The sequence below is a fragment of the Xiphias gladius genome, chromosome 8, assembly GCF_016859285.1.
Source record: "Xiphias gladius isolate SHS-SW01 ecotype Sanya breed wild chromosome 8, ASM1685928v1, whole genome shotgun sequence".
NCBI lineage: Eukaryota > Metazoa > Chordata > Actinopteri > Istiophoriformes > Xiphiidae > Xiphias > Xiphias gladius.
Genome location: NC_053407.1, coordinates 7,758,929 through 7,773,331, shown reverse-complemented (window position 1 = coordinate 7,773,331; position 14,403 = coordinate 7,758,929). Strand labels below are relative to the sequence as shown.

Genomic DNA, 14,403 nt, shown 5'->3' with positions numbered 1-14,403 from the left:
AGCATCACTGAAGAATAAAAACATGATAACATTGGTAGAAAGGTTCAAATGCGTCAGTTTTGCTCCAATTTTATTTCACGCTTAAATCATCCTAGTCCGGTAGGTGGCGGTATTACACATGTAAAATGACTAGACATACCTATAACCGCCAGAAGAAGAACTCCTCCGCCACCTCCTCCTCCTCCGCCGCCGCCGCCGCCGCCTCCTCCTCCTCTCCAGTGCAGGGAGGGTGTAGTGGGGGCACTGGTGGAATAACACCCAGAGAAAATATCTTCTCCCCTGTGATTAAGGGCTTAGGTTCATTAAAGTGAAATTGCAGTGCAGATAACATGTCGTCTTGGGCGAAATCATCCGCAGCTGCCCGGCGGCCACCAGCTAACCCAAATGGAAGGTAGGCCGTATGGTTCCCTGTATCAAGTGTAGCATTAGCAGCTAGCACGCTAGGTAGCAGCAACAACACAAAACAAAACAGTGTGGGTGCTACCAAACCGAGATCTGTATCTGTTCTGCTTCCACCAGTTAACGTTAGTAAATAGTGGTTATATTTCATATGACCCTGAAAAAACTCATTGTGCTGTGCAGTGCTCAACAATTGCGTCTGTTTCGGAGAGCAGCGCCTTATCCCACCAGAGAGGAGAGGACCGAAGAGCTCAAGGATGCTCTGGACAGGTACTTTAGCTTTTACATTCATATAAATAAAGCCACCGTTTCATAACATCAATTTGCTGTGTTTTTTCTGGTATTTAAGGGATAACACATTTTAATCCAGTTAGAGGGATTGAATAGACTGACCTTTTTTTTTTTTTTTTTTTTAGACTTTTTGTACTTTTTGTAGGAGAGTTTCTATTCTAGGCTTGTTGCAGCAGTTAGTTTGGGAGAAGTGACACCTCTTTTTTTTTTCAGTCAGCGTTGACGAACCCCAGTATTTCAGCAATTCGCGTCGAAATGCTTTAGCACTGTGGATGTTACGCAATATTTGAAGAAAAATGACAAAAACACAGAACTGAAACATTTGTTACAATAAGCCATTGTTTTGTGTATTGACCAAATAATAGGCCATTAGAATGTAACACCAAAAACTGTGTGTTAAATAATTTCTGAAACCCAGGTTCTTTGATGCAAACTTTGCTGCTGTTGTTGGGGTCATAATTTCATAAAAACTCTGTTTTTAGGTGTTAATGCATCTTCAGTCACGTCAAGTCATCACGTAGAAAGACCTTGTGAATAGTAGGAATAGAAATGCATCCCACATTACAATGTCGTATTAAAGATGCACCTGTTTCACCACTTTTCTTTCAGTTATGAAGAACTAGAACAAATGCAAAACTTCAGTGGAAGTGTAAAGTATGAGGGGTACAAGCATCAGCCAAATGGTGAGATGTTTTCTTTATTTTGTTCACTTCAAAACACACTAACAAGTTTGCAAGAGTCAATTTTTTTCTGTGCTTTTTTAAATGAGGCACTCGGAAACCTTGCACATCAAGAAATTAAATTTTCTTTTTTAAATCCTTGCAAAAATTCTCATATGGAAATACATGCGTTGTGATTGTGCTACTTTATCTTGAATTAAATAAAACTGCATTTGTTCAATCATTTATATCCCATTGGTTTACACTTTTGAATAACCCCTCTTTAGGGTTGCGGTATATCGGTTTCATGTTATACCATGGTATGAAAATTGATGGCTATTATACCATGTATGTTTCCTTATTACCTGTTTATTTATTACTGCTCATTTAGTGTATTTGTTATATTTATTACCACTTATAACCGGTATTGGAAAAAAAAGCAACCGAACGGAGAATCTTACCTGCGCATGCGCATCTCATTTCCTCCTCAACTGCCTTGTCAGACTCAGCAACTGGCACTCCACAACACACACGCACACGCACACACACACACACACACACACACACACGCAGTGGAGAAAAAGGCAGAGAAAAGTGAGACTGATGTTACCAATCTCCATCTCTCAAAAAATAAATTAAAATCAGCACTGCAAAGTGACTGCTACAGGAGGAAAAGCATCAAACATGTTTGCCTGTTTTCGAGATCACTTTTACTTAAGTGATGTGTGAATACTTATGTGAATACTTCCTCCACCACTGGTGCTAACATGCAAATTAACATGCTTTAACAAAAAACCCATCCGTTTTCACTCCTTTAAGGGTAATTTTAACTGATAATAGTAATAATAATGATAATTGTACAGTATACTGTGATACCTGAAAGCTCTGATATTTTCTGAGAAAGTTATCATACCGTGAAAATCTCATAATGTTGCAGCCCTCCTACCCCTTTTATGTTATGGTGTGCCCCAATATCCAGTTTACAAGAAATTCATTATTAGTTAAAATACCATTTTATTGTGAGTACTGCTTCAGTGCATATAGATGCACTGTCGATTGTGAATTAACCAAAAATATAATTTCTCTACCTACATATTCCCCTCTCTCTTTAATCTTCTACTCTCCACTCTGTCTCCCTTTACCTCCCCTTCGTTGTCTCCCAACTCCATCACCACCCTCGAACCCCCAGCAAAGCAAGAGGGCTGCACTCCAGCAGACAGACGTAAAGCCCTGTATCAGAAGTTCTACAGACAGGTGCAGGAGGAGAGGAAGCCGCCCGACTGCGTGGTCCTCTCTGTCACCAACCAGTGCCTGTGAGTACTTGCAAAAAACAATGTAAATTACAAGCAGTTGAGATTGAAATTTGGGCGACTTTTACATGCAGGGCTTGATAGTTTATACGTGACTGGCAGTCAATAAGACAAGACTGATGGATGTCATTTAACTCCATTTTTTGGGTGGTCAGCCAAGAACATGTGGCTCTTGTATTTAGGCTCAAGCATTTGTGCATGCAAGACACACTCATTCTGTTGAGACTTGGCTGGAGTGACTCACCCACTTGCTGACCTTGACCTTCTGGTTTTACTGGGATTTTTGATGGATAGAGCCTTCAAGACCTGCAAAATGGAAGTGCTTGGTGTCTTGAATGGGGGATATCTCATGTCATTATTCAGATAATTACAGAGGTAAAACCAGGTTTAGGCAAGGCTTAAATACATCATCATTTGATGAGTTTCTGTTGATAAGATAACCCTGACACGATGAAACCCTTCCTTGATTGTTTTACAATGCAACAAAAATACAGCTCTATTTAAACGTTGTAGGCGCTTGTAGAAACCACTTGTGTACCACTTTTGATTATATCATTTTTGGCACTGAGTTTATTCAATACTCTTTTGAATATTCTTGTAAAAATCAATGTATTTGGCTTCTGAATGGCGATCGCCAAAATTTGAATTCATCGTTGTTTGTGGTATGTTTAAGTTGACAGTCATTGGCTCCCTCCACTTTATGATAGTTACAACCTGAATCAGTGTAGAAGTCAGACTGGCGAGTCATTAATAAGGATTGTTCTGTTAAAACTAAAGGATAGCAAGTCATTTACACCTGAGTTTCTTTTTCTGAGTTTGTTCCATAATGATAATTGCATATTCAATTTAATCATTTTTGTATGAAGCCCCACGTCTCAATCTTTAAATGTCGGAACAATTGTATAGTTATCAAGTTTCACTTAACAATAATGCATTTGACACTTTGTTAACTCTGCTCTCACATACACTTAGTTTATTCCTCTGGCTGACAGTCTTCTGCTGCTGATTTCATTGTATTAGTGTAAGAGCACGTTTTACTTGTTGCAACCTACTAACATATTGTTGGTTTTGGTCTTTTCATGGGATTCATTGGAAATAACAACGTCCATTTTAAGTCCAGTATGCTGCAGAATAGAGCCAGGAGAACAAAAAACTCTAAAACTGTACTTACAGATTGCAGTTTAAAATTCTTTGTCACAATAAGTCAATGTATTACTACTGTCCTTTTTTAAGCACTTATCCCTTTTTAATGTGTGATGCCCCCGAAAATAAAGTAAAGCCTGATCACTACCTATTTATACAGTATAAAAAATGAATATTTTCAATATTTTCTATGCTAATTTAGTGTAGTTGTTGTGGGAGTAGTGCACTAACTACAGGCTGCAGTTGGCTAGCTGTTTTGGATTTGTTAGATTCAGTTGTTGAACATAAGCAGTTGATCCTGTGTGTATGTACATTTGACAGCAGCGCTCTCAGTGATCCTTATGTATGCAAGCTTTACAGTGAGGTGATCAATCACCATCAGTCATGATGAGAAAAAAAACAAAGAAGCCCAGGTTATCCTTTTTAGAAGGGTTGACAAGCTCAGTTCGCTGTCTGTATTGTGTTGAAGCATTCTGGCTGTAGGATTAATATTGATTTATGACCTCACAAGGTCCCTGTTTCTCTCCTCTTTACAACAATAATATAACAAAATGACACATGCCATTTTCCTTAAATGTTTTGAAAGCTAGTTTGAAACTGTGAATTTTCCTTTATACTCCACCAATCTTTTTATGGCCCTAGTATCTTCAGGAGCATATTTTGCCATAGAAAGACAAACACCAAATCCAAATTTCATCCCCTTCATTTAATATGTATTTTTATCACTGCACCAGGTTTGTTTGGGGGAAAAAAAACATTTCTATCTGCCATTCGTGCTCACACACGAATAAACTGTGACCATTAAGAGCTTAGTTGTAGTAGTGGTACAGTAGTGGTACATTTAGTCAAATCCCTATCTATGAAGACATGCATATCATAACCAAGGTTATATTAATTTCTGTATATTAAGAATATGTAATCTAGGCTAACATTTTAATGCAGTTTTAAAAAAACAAACTGATTTGTCGCCACACACACACAAACACACAAAGTCCTAGAATACAGACTCCCATTGGAATGTTGATGCATAACATTCATACTTACTGTACATATCAAATACAACTTGAATCACACATTCTCACAAAAAGAACTTTATTTCATAAAAAGCTGCTCTTGTTACATACCAGTGACATGCTACATACACACGTCAAATGCTTTTTTTTCTTTTCTTTTTTTTTTTTAATGACAAATAGTGTTGTTTAGCGTTGTTTATTGGCAGTTCAGCAGTGATGCTAATCAAAACTTATAAACAAACACCTATAATTAATCTACCCTTACCCCATTACACAAATCGTATTCTGTAATCCTAATACTGCTGCATCTCAGGTACAGAGTAGTAATGGTCGAAGCACATAAAACATTTACACTCACTACACAATGCAATATGAAAAAGTAATTCATGCACAAGATACTCGTACACAGATGGCGACTATGAAGTTGTGCCAAATATAGCAGCTGTGTCTTTATGTTACTGTGACATAGTTAGAGTAGCTAACTAACCAGCGGCCTAACTTGGGGGTAGTAATAGCAAAATAACAAAATAGACTGAATTAATAAGCCAAAGCATGCTTACAAAATGGTCATTATACTTGTTAATGGAGTATATACATGTATGTCAATGCACTCTATTCCCTGGGATTGTTAATCTATTTGTCTGCTGTAAATTCAAGAATATAGCTCAACGTACCCCAATTATTGTCACAAATATGTTTCAAGCTGATTATATAGTCATTCAAATTTTGTTCTTGTGCCAGCACTAATTGCACACACTGCATTCATTCAAGAGGCTATTTGCAACTCTGGGAAAAATTGGCAAATGACTAATAGTCAAAGTTATCGGCCATGAAAGAGTGATATCTACAACTGCACTTGTAACCTGAGGGCACATTTTGAAAATATGAACCCAAGTACATGACATTACATTTAGTTATTTAGACACTTTTATCCAAAGATTCACAAGTGAGGTATGACACAAAAGCTTCAGTACAGTAGGAGACCTTGCAGTAAGTATTTAGTACTAGTGTTCAATAAAACAGACAATACCAGTAGTTATGTCTCCTGTTGTATTGGTTTGCCCTCTTATGGACATAATGTGCAAAAATAGATATTTGAATGGTTTGAACCTGTGTGTTGTTTCTTTTTAGAGGTAATAATCAAAATTCAGTATTGTCCAATTTTGATAGTGCTACTGGTAAGATGTTTTTCACTAATAGTGAATTCCAGTAGTGATCCAATTTCACTTACATAAGCCCCTGCAGACAAACTAACTGTTTTTTGGTTTAGCCAATTTTTCTCAAACTGCTTTGCCTCCTTCACTGTCAGTGGACAGCCTCCAATAACTACAAGAATTGGTATCTCTGCTTCTTCTAACAGATTTGCACATGTATGGTTGTTGAATGTTAGAGCAAAGTGGGACTCTGGGAAGAAGCCCTTTGTCCGTGATTCGTGGGGACTTAAAAACATGAAAGGTGTAATGTAAAATGTCACCAAACCCACCCATTTCAAACATTTATCCACAACAATATCAAATACCACCATTCAGCAGAGTGGTCTCAAAAATGCAAACTGCCGATAGCTGCTACAACCTTTTTAAGGTTTTTGTAGCTTTTTCCTGTGACAAAAGTCTTCCATACTTATAAAACCCACTGTTTTACCTGATATATTACCTAAAAATATACTACAACACTAAACACAACACATCTATGAGAGATCTAAAAACTTGCGTTAGTGCCACCCAAAGCTCTACGTAATGCTACACTTGGTCCTGCCTAATTAAAGATCCATAAACACAGAATCCACCACCAAAAGGAATGATGACTCATGGTTAAGTTTTTGTTGGTAAAGCACATTTTAAATGAAGAAATAACCTTCTGTTCCTCTCAGAGATATAATTTAAGTTTCTCTACATGCCAGTTGAGTCAGTTAATATAGAAATGTCAAGTTAACAAAGTGTTTCTCTTCCTCTCAAAGGGATTACCCCAAATCGCTAAGCCAGTGCTTGCAGGAGCGTGGCCTGTCAGTGGAAATGCTCTACCTTCAGGCGGAATCAGGCCTGACCCGGGCCCTGCAGGATGTCCGAGCAGACGGCTCCCCGTTATGTATTCTGGTGGAGCAGACAAACATAGCTCTGTCCTCCTGCACTGTTATCATATTCTCAGAATCCCTCAAAAGTAAGTTCGTACCCCTCGTTTTCCTCCAGGTTACCAAGACCAGCTCAGTTGCAACCCTCCTTCCCTCTTCTAGGCTCGGTTCAACGGTCTAATGCGGTTTACGTTTTATGTTTATCCTACGTCATTTTTGAAGATAAAAACTTTTTTTTTTTCATGTTTTATAGATAAAAACAAAAAATACTACCATTAAAGCACCAACCTCTAGAGTTCTAAAGCTACAATTCTGCTCTTAACTGTTGTAACATGGTCGTTCTGGCTAAGACATTTATATTGATTAATTAAAAATCATCCCAGGTCAATCAATTCTACACAATATTCATTCAGTGCATACATATAATGTGTACATCAATGTGTTCGTTTTTGCAGACTATTCACTGCCTAACATTACATAACATTACATACTTAAAAAACTGAATAAAGTCTAAAAGAAGCAAAGTACGTATGTCCCCGGAAAACTATGCTTTATTGCGACTTGCGTTCCATTTTTGTAGTGTGGGTCATCGGTTTTAATGGTTAACATTTTAACTCACAAAATTATTGCAGATTAATTGCAATTAACGGCAATTAAATGGTGGCATTGCTAAAAATGGGTCCAACAAAGCAACAAATACGAGTGTTCAGACAAGTTGTAAATAAACCCCCAGGCTAGCTACTTGCCAGAGCAAACAAAGGCAAATGGTGTAATTATGACACTGACTGTCTGTTGTAAACATCTGTTATTGTGTATGGACTTACTTCCTGTTATAACTTTGATGTTTCTCACCTGCCATTTTAGTGCTCAACAGTTTTTCTGTTCAACAAGGGACTATCATTGGATGCTACCCTGAGAAAAAACTCATGTTAAAAGTCTGTATGATCATCTGACTGCTTGTGCTTGTTGCTGTATTGGAACTATTGTTAACAATATTATTGTGTTTCAGAGTATGTATTTATGATAACAAATAGAACAGATGGTCCAAGCTATAAAAATAAAACTCAGGTTGTAATAAAGGGTGAGTTGCCTCAGTGTGAAACTTTTGTGCAGTTCACATTGTGAAACAGTGATATGGCCAATATCTATAACCATGACCTGCATACAACTGTTAAAAAAAAAAAAAAAAAAAAAGAATAGCATGCAGAGCTATGCTTCCCTACTACAGTTATTTCCCAAAAACCGATCTTAAACCACGCACCATGCACAAACAAATCTGCATAATACATATAAGAAACATTCATTATATAAAAGAAGAACATCAAAACTGTCCAAAGTGATATAATTATTAAACGATGATGCTACCCTGTGTAGCTCACAAAAAACATTAAAAACAAAAGATGACCTAAATACATTTTTAGTCTTAAAATCAATGAATGCATGTCTTAAAGCAAATATAATAAAGGAATTATTTATTGCAGATTATTTATATACACAGATCATCTAAAGTTTATTTATTGTGCCTTGGCATCACATCTGAATGCACATAAAAAATGTATGTCCCAAAACGTAATTCAATAAATATTAAAGTTACTGATAAATGTACATCTTTACACAAATTGCATGCCCCTCATTGCCCCGCCTCTTTCAACAAACCACAACTCACATTCAAAAGTACTACTTACCAAAGTACCAATATATCAGCTGCATTTACTGAACTCAACATAACATAAAACAAGGTGCATCTCAGTGTGACCAGAGTGACCTGTAAGAACCGAATTGATTTTACTGCTGTTTGTAGGATTTTGACTTGTCTTACCTCACCTCTTTCTCCCACTTCAGTCCCCTGACACCTCACCATTAACCCTCCCATTTCCCTCCCAGTCCATCGCAACATGCCCAAAGACCAGGCCATGGACTTTGTTGTGGCCGAGTACAGTCGCGGACTCCTCAAAGAGCGCCCACCGAGGGACCCCGCAGACATTGCAGCGCAGGCATCGCAGCTGCTGGATGACTTTCTAGATCGAGAAAAGATTGAACGCCACAGTGTTCCCTCTGAAACACGCCAGCACCTCATGCTGTTAGCTGAGGGGGTGCATCTCTACCCCGAGGAACTGGAAACAATCTCAGAGTATGTCCGTTCCCGGCAGGAGCACATACAAGGTGAGACACTGATTACGCTGTAGTGCCTAGAAGAGCTTGGACTGGTGCTGTGTCAGTATTACTGACTGCACCTTTAATCTCTTATCTTCTCTCGCCCCTTTGGGTCAGATCTTCCCTGCCTATTGTGATTCTTTCATTTTTATTTCTTTCTGTCCCCAGCCTCCAACATTGAGGGGGAGCGAGGGAACATGTTGCCTCCAGGACTGGGCAAACCACCTCCTCTGCTCCCTACTCCACCTGGGCCCCCTCAACCTCAGTCTGCAGCTGGAGGGGGGCCCATGGGGGACCATTCTCCACCTCCACCTGCACCTCTCTTGCCTTCACCAGGTTGGACTGCAGACTTGACCACTTAATTTTTAATTTTTGAAAAAAATTCAAGGGTGTAGGAACCATATATCCGACATTTTTAAAAAAAATCTAACTTTGTCCACCCTGTTTTCAGACTAATTCCAACTGTGTACTTTCTGCCAGATAGCCATCTCAGATTACATCTCTCACATGGGTCTGCCACTCATGGGCATACCATTTCTAGTTTTGGAAGCCCTTTTCAGGCTTTTCTGTACTCATTTAGGTAAAGTCTCTCCCTGTCTTATTTTCCCTGTTTTGGGAGGCAACTGACTTGTCTGGGTTTGAATGCATTTTTAATGTGTGAATTTGGTCAGGCTAAAAACTTAGTGTCAATCAGATTTTTCCCCATTTTCCCCTGGAAAAATTATAATTATATTATAAGTAACATTGGCATTATTATTGATTTGAATTGTATTTTCAGCATTTATTTTTTTACCAAGTGTCTCAGTTTTGAGGATATTTTTGGCAAATCCACAGCTTTGATTTGGAATAATGACTTCAAAATGACTTGGGGCAAAATGAAGTCTTGACAGATTTCTTATCAGCCACCAGTTTGGATTAATGTCAGTGCAGTTTGTAAATCTATTTGCAAACACTTGAAATTATTTGAGAAGGGTAATCCAAAACAATAAACAACACTGCCTATAGACACACTGAGTTACTTTTTATTTTAGGTACATTTACTGCACATTCAAGTCCAAAACAGTAGCCTTGAAGTGAATCTTGTATATTTTTCAGTTTGTTTATAGTGTTTGAAAGGTGTTGATTCATCTCCTGTCCTTCTGTCATTTCTTATAATTTACTCCGCACCATCTACAACCTCCTGTCCTCCGTTTCTCATACAAGTCTTCTTTCTCTGCTTTTGTTTTTAAGGTTCTTATCCCAAAACCAAACCTCCTCCGCTGCTGTCCTTGCATCGGCCTCCTGGTCCATCACTAGGAGCCGCAGCTTCACGAGGCCCCCCATCCTCACACAACCCCTATGGTGCTCTCGCTCTGTCACGTGGGCCCCTACTCCACCATCCTCCTCCATACCATCCAGGCCCCAGGGGCCCGCACGGTACTAGAGGAGCCCCTCCTTCCCTAAAGAGTTCCCGTCCTCCACTTCTCTCTGCTCCAGGTGGGTCAATTGGGATTTTTTTCCCTTAATTTTTTTGTTTGGTAATAGATTTTTTTTGTCCTTTTTATTGGATGCGTATAGGTTTAGTATGTTCTGTAAGATTGTTATCCTGCATTTATATATACAGTAGATACTATGAATTAAAACAGGACACTGGGTATAAAAAAACTTTCATTTTAACTTGATGTGTAATTTTTTGTTTTGTCTTTTTCCCTCCTCTCTACTCCTTTCTCCGTCTGATCAGGTCCCCCTCTTCCACGACCGAGTGGCCCCCGACACTAGGAAATGACAGAGACACACACACACACACACACTGTAACACATGCAGGCTACAAGTGCCAACAGTATGCCATGTCACCTAACTCTAGAAGAGAAGACTCCTGGCCTCGGCGTAGGGTTCCTCTGGTGACCTTTTAAAAAAAAAAAAAAAAAAAAAGTAGTAAACCACATTCAGTTAGATAGAAAAGATGGTAGTTCATTTTAGATATTATCATCTTATTATTGTGGATGGACTGGCATGGAGTACTCTAATGCCAGATAATTTTCCAACGTCCCTCTGTCATTTTTTTCTCTTTATAATGTACTGCACTTCTCACCCACAGTCAAGTCTTAAAAAAATCATGTTTTATTTTAAATTTGCCTTCTTAGACCCTATAAAGTTGATGTATGTCACAGTGGCAAGCTGCACAGGATAAACATTGAACATCCAGCTTGTCTTAGTGAGTGCACAAAAAACCTGGAAAACAATTGACGGCTGGTTCATATTTAAAGCAACAAAAGGGCAAAACGTATTGGTGGACACGTGATGGTAGTAGGACTTAACTTTTTTCTGTATATCATGAATATAACAAGTAGCCTACCTGCTGTATACAGTGTTTCAAGATGGTGCTTAAAATTTCACAAGGAGTTCTCAAGGATTCTTTTGAGGTGACAGTTCTAACAACCAATTGAAAGTTTGTGTTTGTTGGCTTAAATGTTATTTTTATTTATATCTAAATTTTATTTTTGACATAGGTAGAAGTAAACAATCTTAAGGAGTTTTGTATAATGGTTCTCATAAAGTTGCAAACACAACTTTTGGCACCATTTTAAGACAACAAATCAACAAATATTCTAATTTATTACATTAAATTTCATTTCTTGTGTGTTGTCTTTATAAACATACTCATGATGAATTTCCTTAAAACGCATGCTTTGTTCAAGTGGGAGTTGTGACACTTGGAACAAATAAGAAAAAACTATCATATACCGTGGCAGTGAAAACATGCTCCCTTTGATCTTGTGTCTTTTTTACCTTTATTTTGTCACCCAGATTAGAAAGTTGACAATTTTGTGTTACAGGGAAGCACAAGAGGCAGCTTGAAGCTCTTGCCAGGATAACCTAAAGGAATATGAATCTCTTTATATTCTTTGTCGATAATTTATGCAACAACCAAGTGAACAAATATTGTATTTTCTTAACAGCAGGATGTCTAATTTTAATGACCATCTTAATACAAAATGTATAGGAAAGCTTCCCTGCAAAATGTGTGGCTATGCATGGTGTGCCGTCATTAAACTCTTTATCCGCTGATGTTTATCAGCACTTCAGTTAAAATTTTCTGTTAAAATTTTTCTGATGCAGTCAGCCTGGTGGCAGTTTAGTAAATCTTATCGTCTGACATGCTCGGAGATAATCCCAGTCACCCTCCCTTATTGTAATTCAGGGAATAACTCACAGGTTTACTCCATAACAAACAATTTAACACAATACAATACCATACAATTTAACATTTTTCTGGCTCTATGCCATTAATTGGTTTATCGTTTTTGAGTCATTGCTGGAATTTCTGTCATATTCTGGTTTTGGCTGTTAATACTCATTTGCAACATCCTTGTATGTCATTTGTGGAGTTCAGATAAGTCAACAATCCAAATGTACTTTATGTACTTCTTGTAAATCTTGAATGTGTTGATTCCAAGATTTTTTCTAGAGCTATGAAACCGTTTGGGAAGCCTTCCAGGTTTTGTTTTAACCTTCAAAGCGTGAAAGACCACAGCAGAACGCAATCATTTGTGAGAAAAATCTTTGCTTTTATACTGCTCACCATATTTTTTTGTTTTGTAGATAATGTTCAAATCCTGTACTCCCTCTTTTTTAAAAAATCTATATAAATTGTAAATGATCAACAACTTTGCGCTGTGGACTAGTTGTCATATATTCTTTGATGTGCACCAGTGTTAATGTTCAACAGGTATGGAGGGAGCAAAGAAAGACAAAAGTTTAAATATTTTGATTTGATGAGTGTTCAAAGTGAATAATATGACAGGTTAGAATAATTTACACTACCGGTCAAATGTTTTAGAAGACCTGCATTTTTCCAGTTTCTGTTGAAATGTAAGCAGTTCAAGTCCAGTGAATAACCTTAAATGGTACAAAGGTAAGTGGTAAACTGCCAAAGGTTAAAAAAAAAACAAAACTGAAAAATCATCAGGGACTAATAAATTAGTTAACTTACACCTTTCCTGCAGCAATGGAAGAACATGAAGCCTTGAAAGTTAATACAAAAAATTCCTACAGGTGCCCCAACTTTTGTTGATTACTGACAGACAGAGGGTTTCTGTCTGTACAAAGGCAGTGTTTGAATAAACGGTTACTTCGCCCTCTGATGCATTATTGTTACAGTACTGAACTGCGGGAAGTAGTACAGTATATTGCTGTCAGAATGGTGAGAAAAAGGCAAGTAACAGGAACACACACTGGTTGGTCAGGGGTTCATCCTACAGCAAGTTAATGACCCAAAACATCAGAGGAAAACAACTAGACGGTGGCTTCACATGATGGAAGACCAGCTCTGTCCCCAGACTTAAACCCCACGGAGCTGGTTTGGGATGAATTGGACAGAAAGTCAAAGTCAAAACTACATGTGTAACACATTTCTGGGAACTTCTGCAACAGTGTTGGGACGAACTTTCTGAGCAATATTTGGTTTACATTGTAGAACGACCGCTATGAGTGTGTTAGGCTGCTGGATGAATCAAAAATTTAGATTAAATTTAGGATTTAAGATTCCATGATTTTTTTTTTTTTTTTTTTTTTAAATCTTTATTTTTTTCTACGCTTTAATTTCGGAAACACTGAGACGTTACACTGTAAATTTCAATAACAACTGGAAAATGGAGGTGTTCTAAAACTTTGACCAGTAGTGTAATTAGAAAGAGAAAATTAAACAAATTGCTTATTTATCATTCAGTGACATGGAAATAAAAAATGAAAAGTTATGTATAATCACCACTGATGATTTAGGTTTGTCATAACAGCTTAATCACATAAACTGTAACAGTTGTGTTCGGGACAACAAGTGAGGAGCCAGACAAGAAACACCTGCAGGCAGGTAAAGTTAAACAAGGGGTTCACAGTTTTTCAAGTCTGGCTTAAAACAGTAGTCATGTGCTCACATGGACAATGAAACAGGTTTTGCTTGCTGTCACCATACCTACTCTTCACATTTCAAATTGAAGTGATAGGGGAACAAAACCCACAGTGTGCAAAAATTACTGCACATTCCAGTTTATATGAGGTTATTGTCAGTCTTCAGAAGTCTGAGTTAGACAAATAAGTTAAGTAGCTGTCTTTCAAAGTTAGTATTTTGAATTGAAATTTTGTCTTTGGCAAGACTGGCAGGCGGGTTAAAACACTAGTACAGAAATTTGTCATTACACTTTAACCATGCTTGGGTGGCTGGACTGTAATGACAACCTTAGAGGGCAGGTACTGTATATGTACAGAGTGTTGCTGTTCAGGAATGAGAGACAGGTGGGTGTGGAGATCAGGTGACAGTGGGGAAAGTCTGAATCCATCTGGTCTACAGGAGGTGAGTGATCTCGGAAGTTCAAGAAATGCAAGGGGG

General features: G+C 37.9%; 1 protein-coding gene across 1 annotated transcript; it reads left to right on the top strand.

Annotated features, from left to right (window-relative positions):
* The first annotated feature begins 182 nt into the window (after positions 1 to 182).
* si:ch211-216l23.2 (uncharacterized protein LOC565061 homolog) lies at positions 183 to 10,949 on the top strand. Its single transcript, XM_040133081.1, has 9 exons — positions 183 to 391; positions 583 to 669; positions 1,300 to 1,373; positions 2,539 to 2,662; positions 6,773 to 6,972; positions 8,768 to 9,046; positions 9,206 to 9,373; positions 10,268 to 10,513; positions 10,758 to 10,949. The coding sequence occupies exons 1-9, from the start codon at positions 330 to 332 to the stop codon at positions 10,793 to 10,795; spliced, it is 1,278 nt and encodes a 425-aa protein (XP_039989015.1). The 5' UTR covers positions 183 to 329; the 3' UTR covers positions 10,796 to 10,949.
* The last annotated feature ends 3,454 nt before the right edge of the window (positions 10,950 to 14,403 follow it).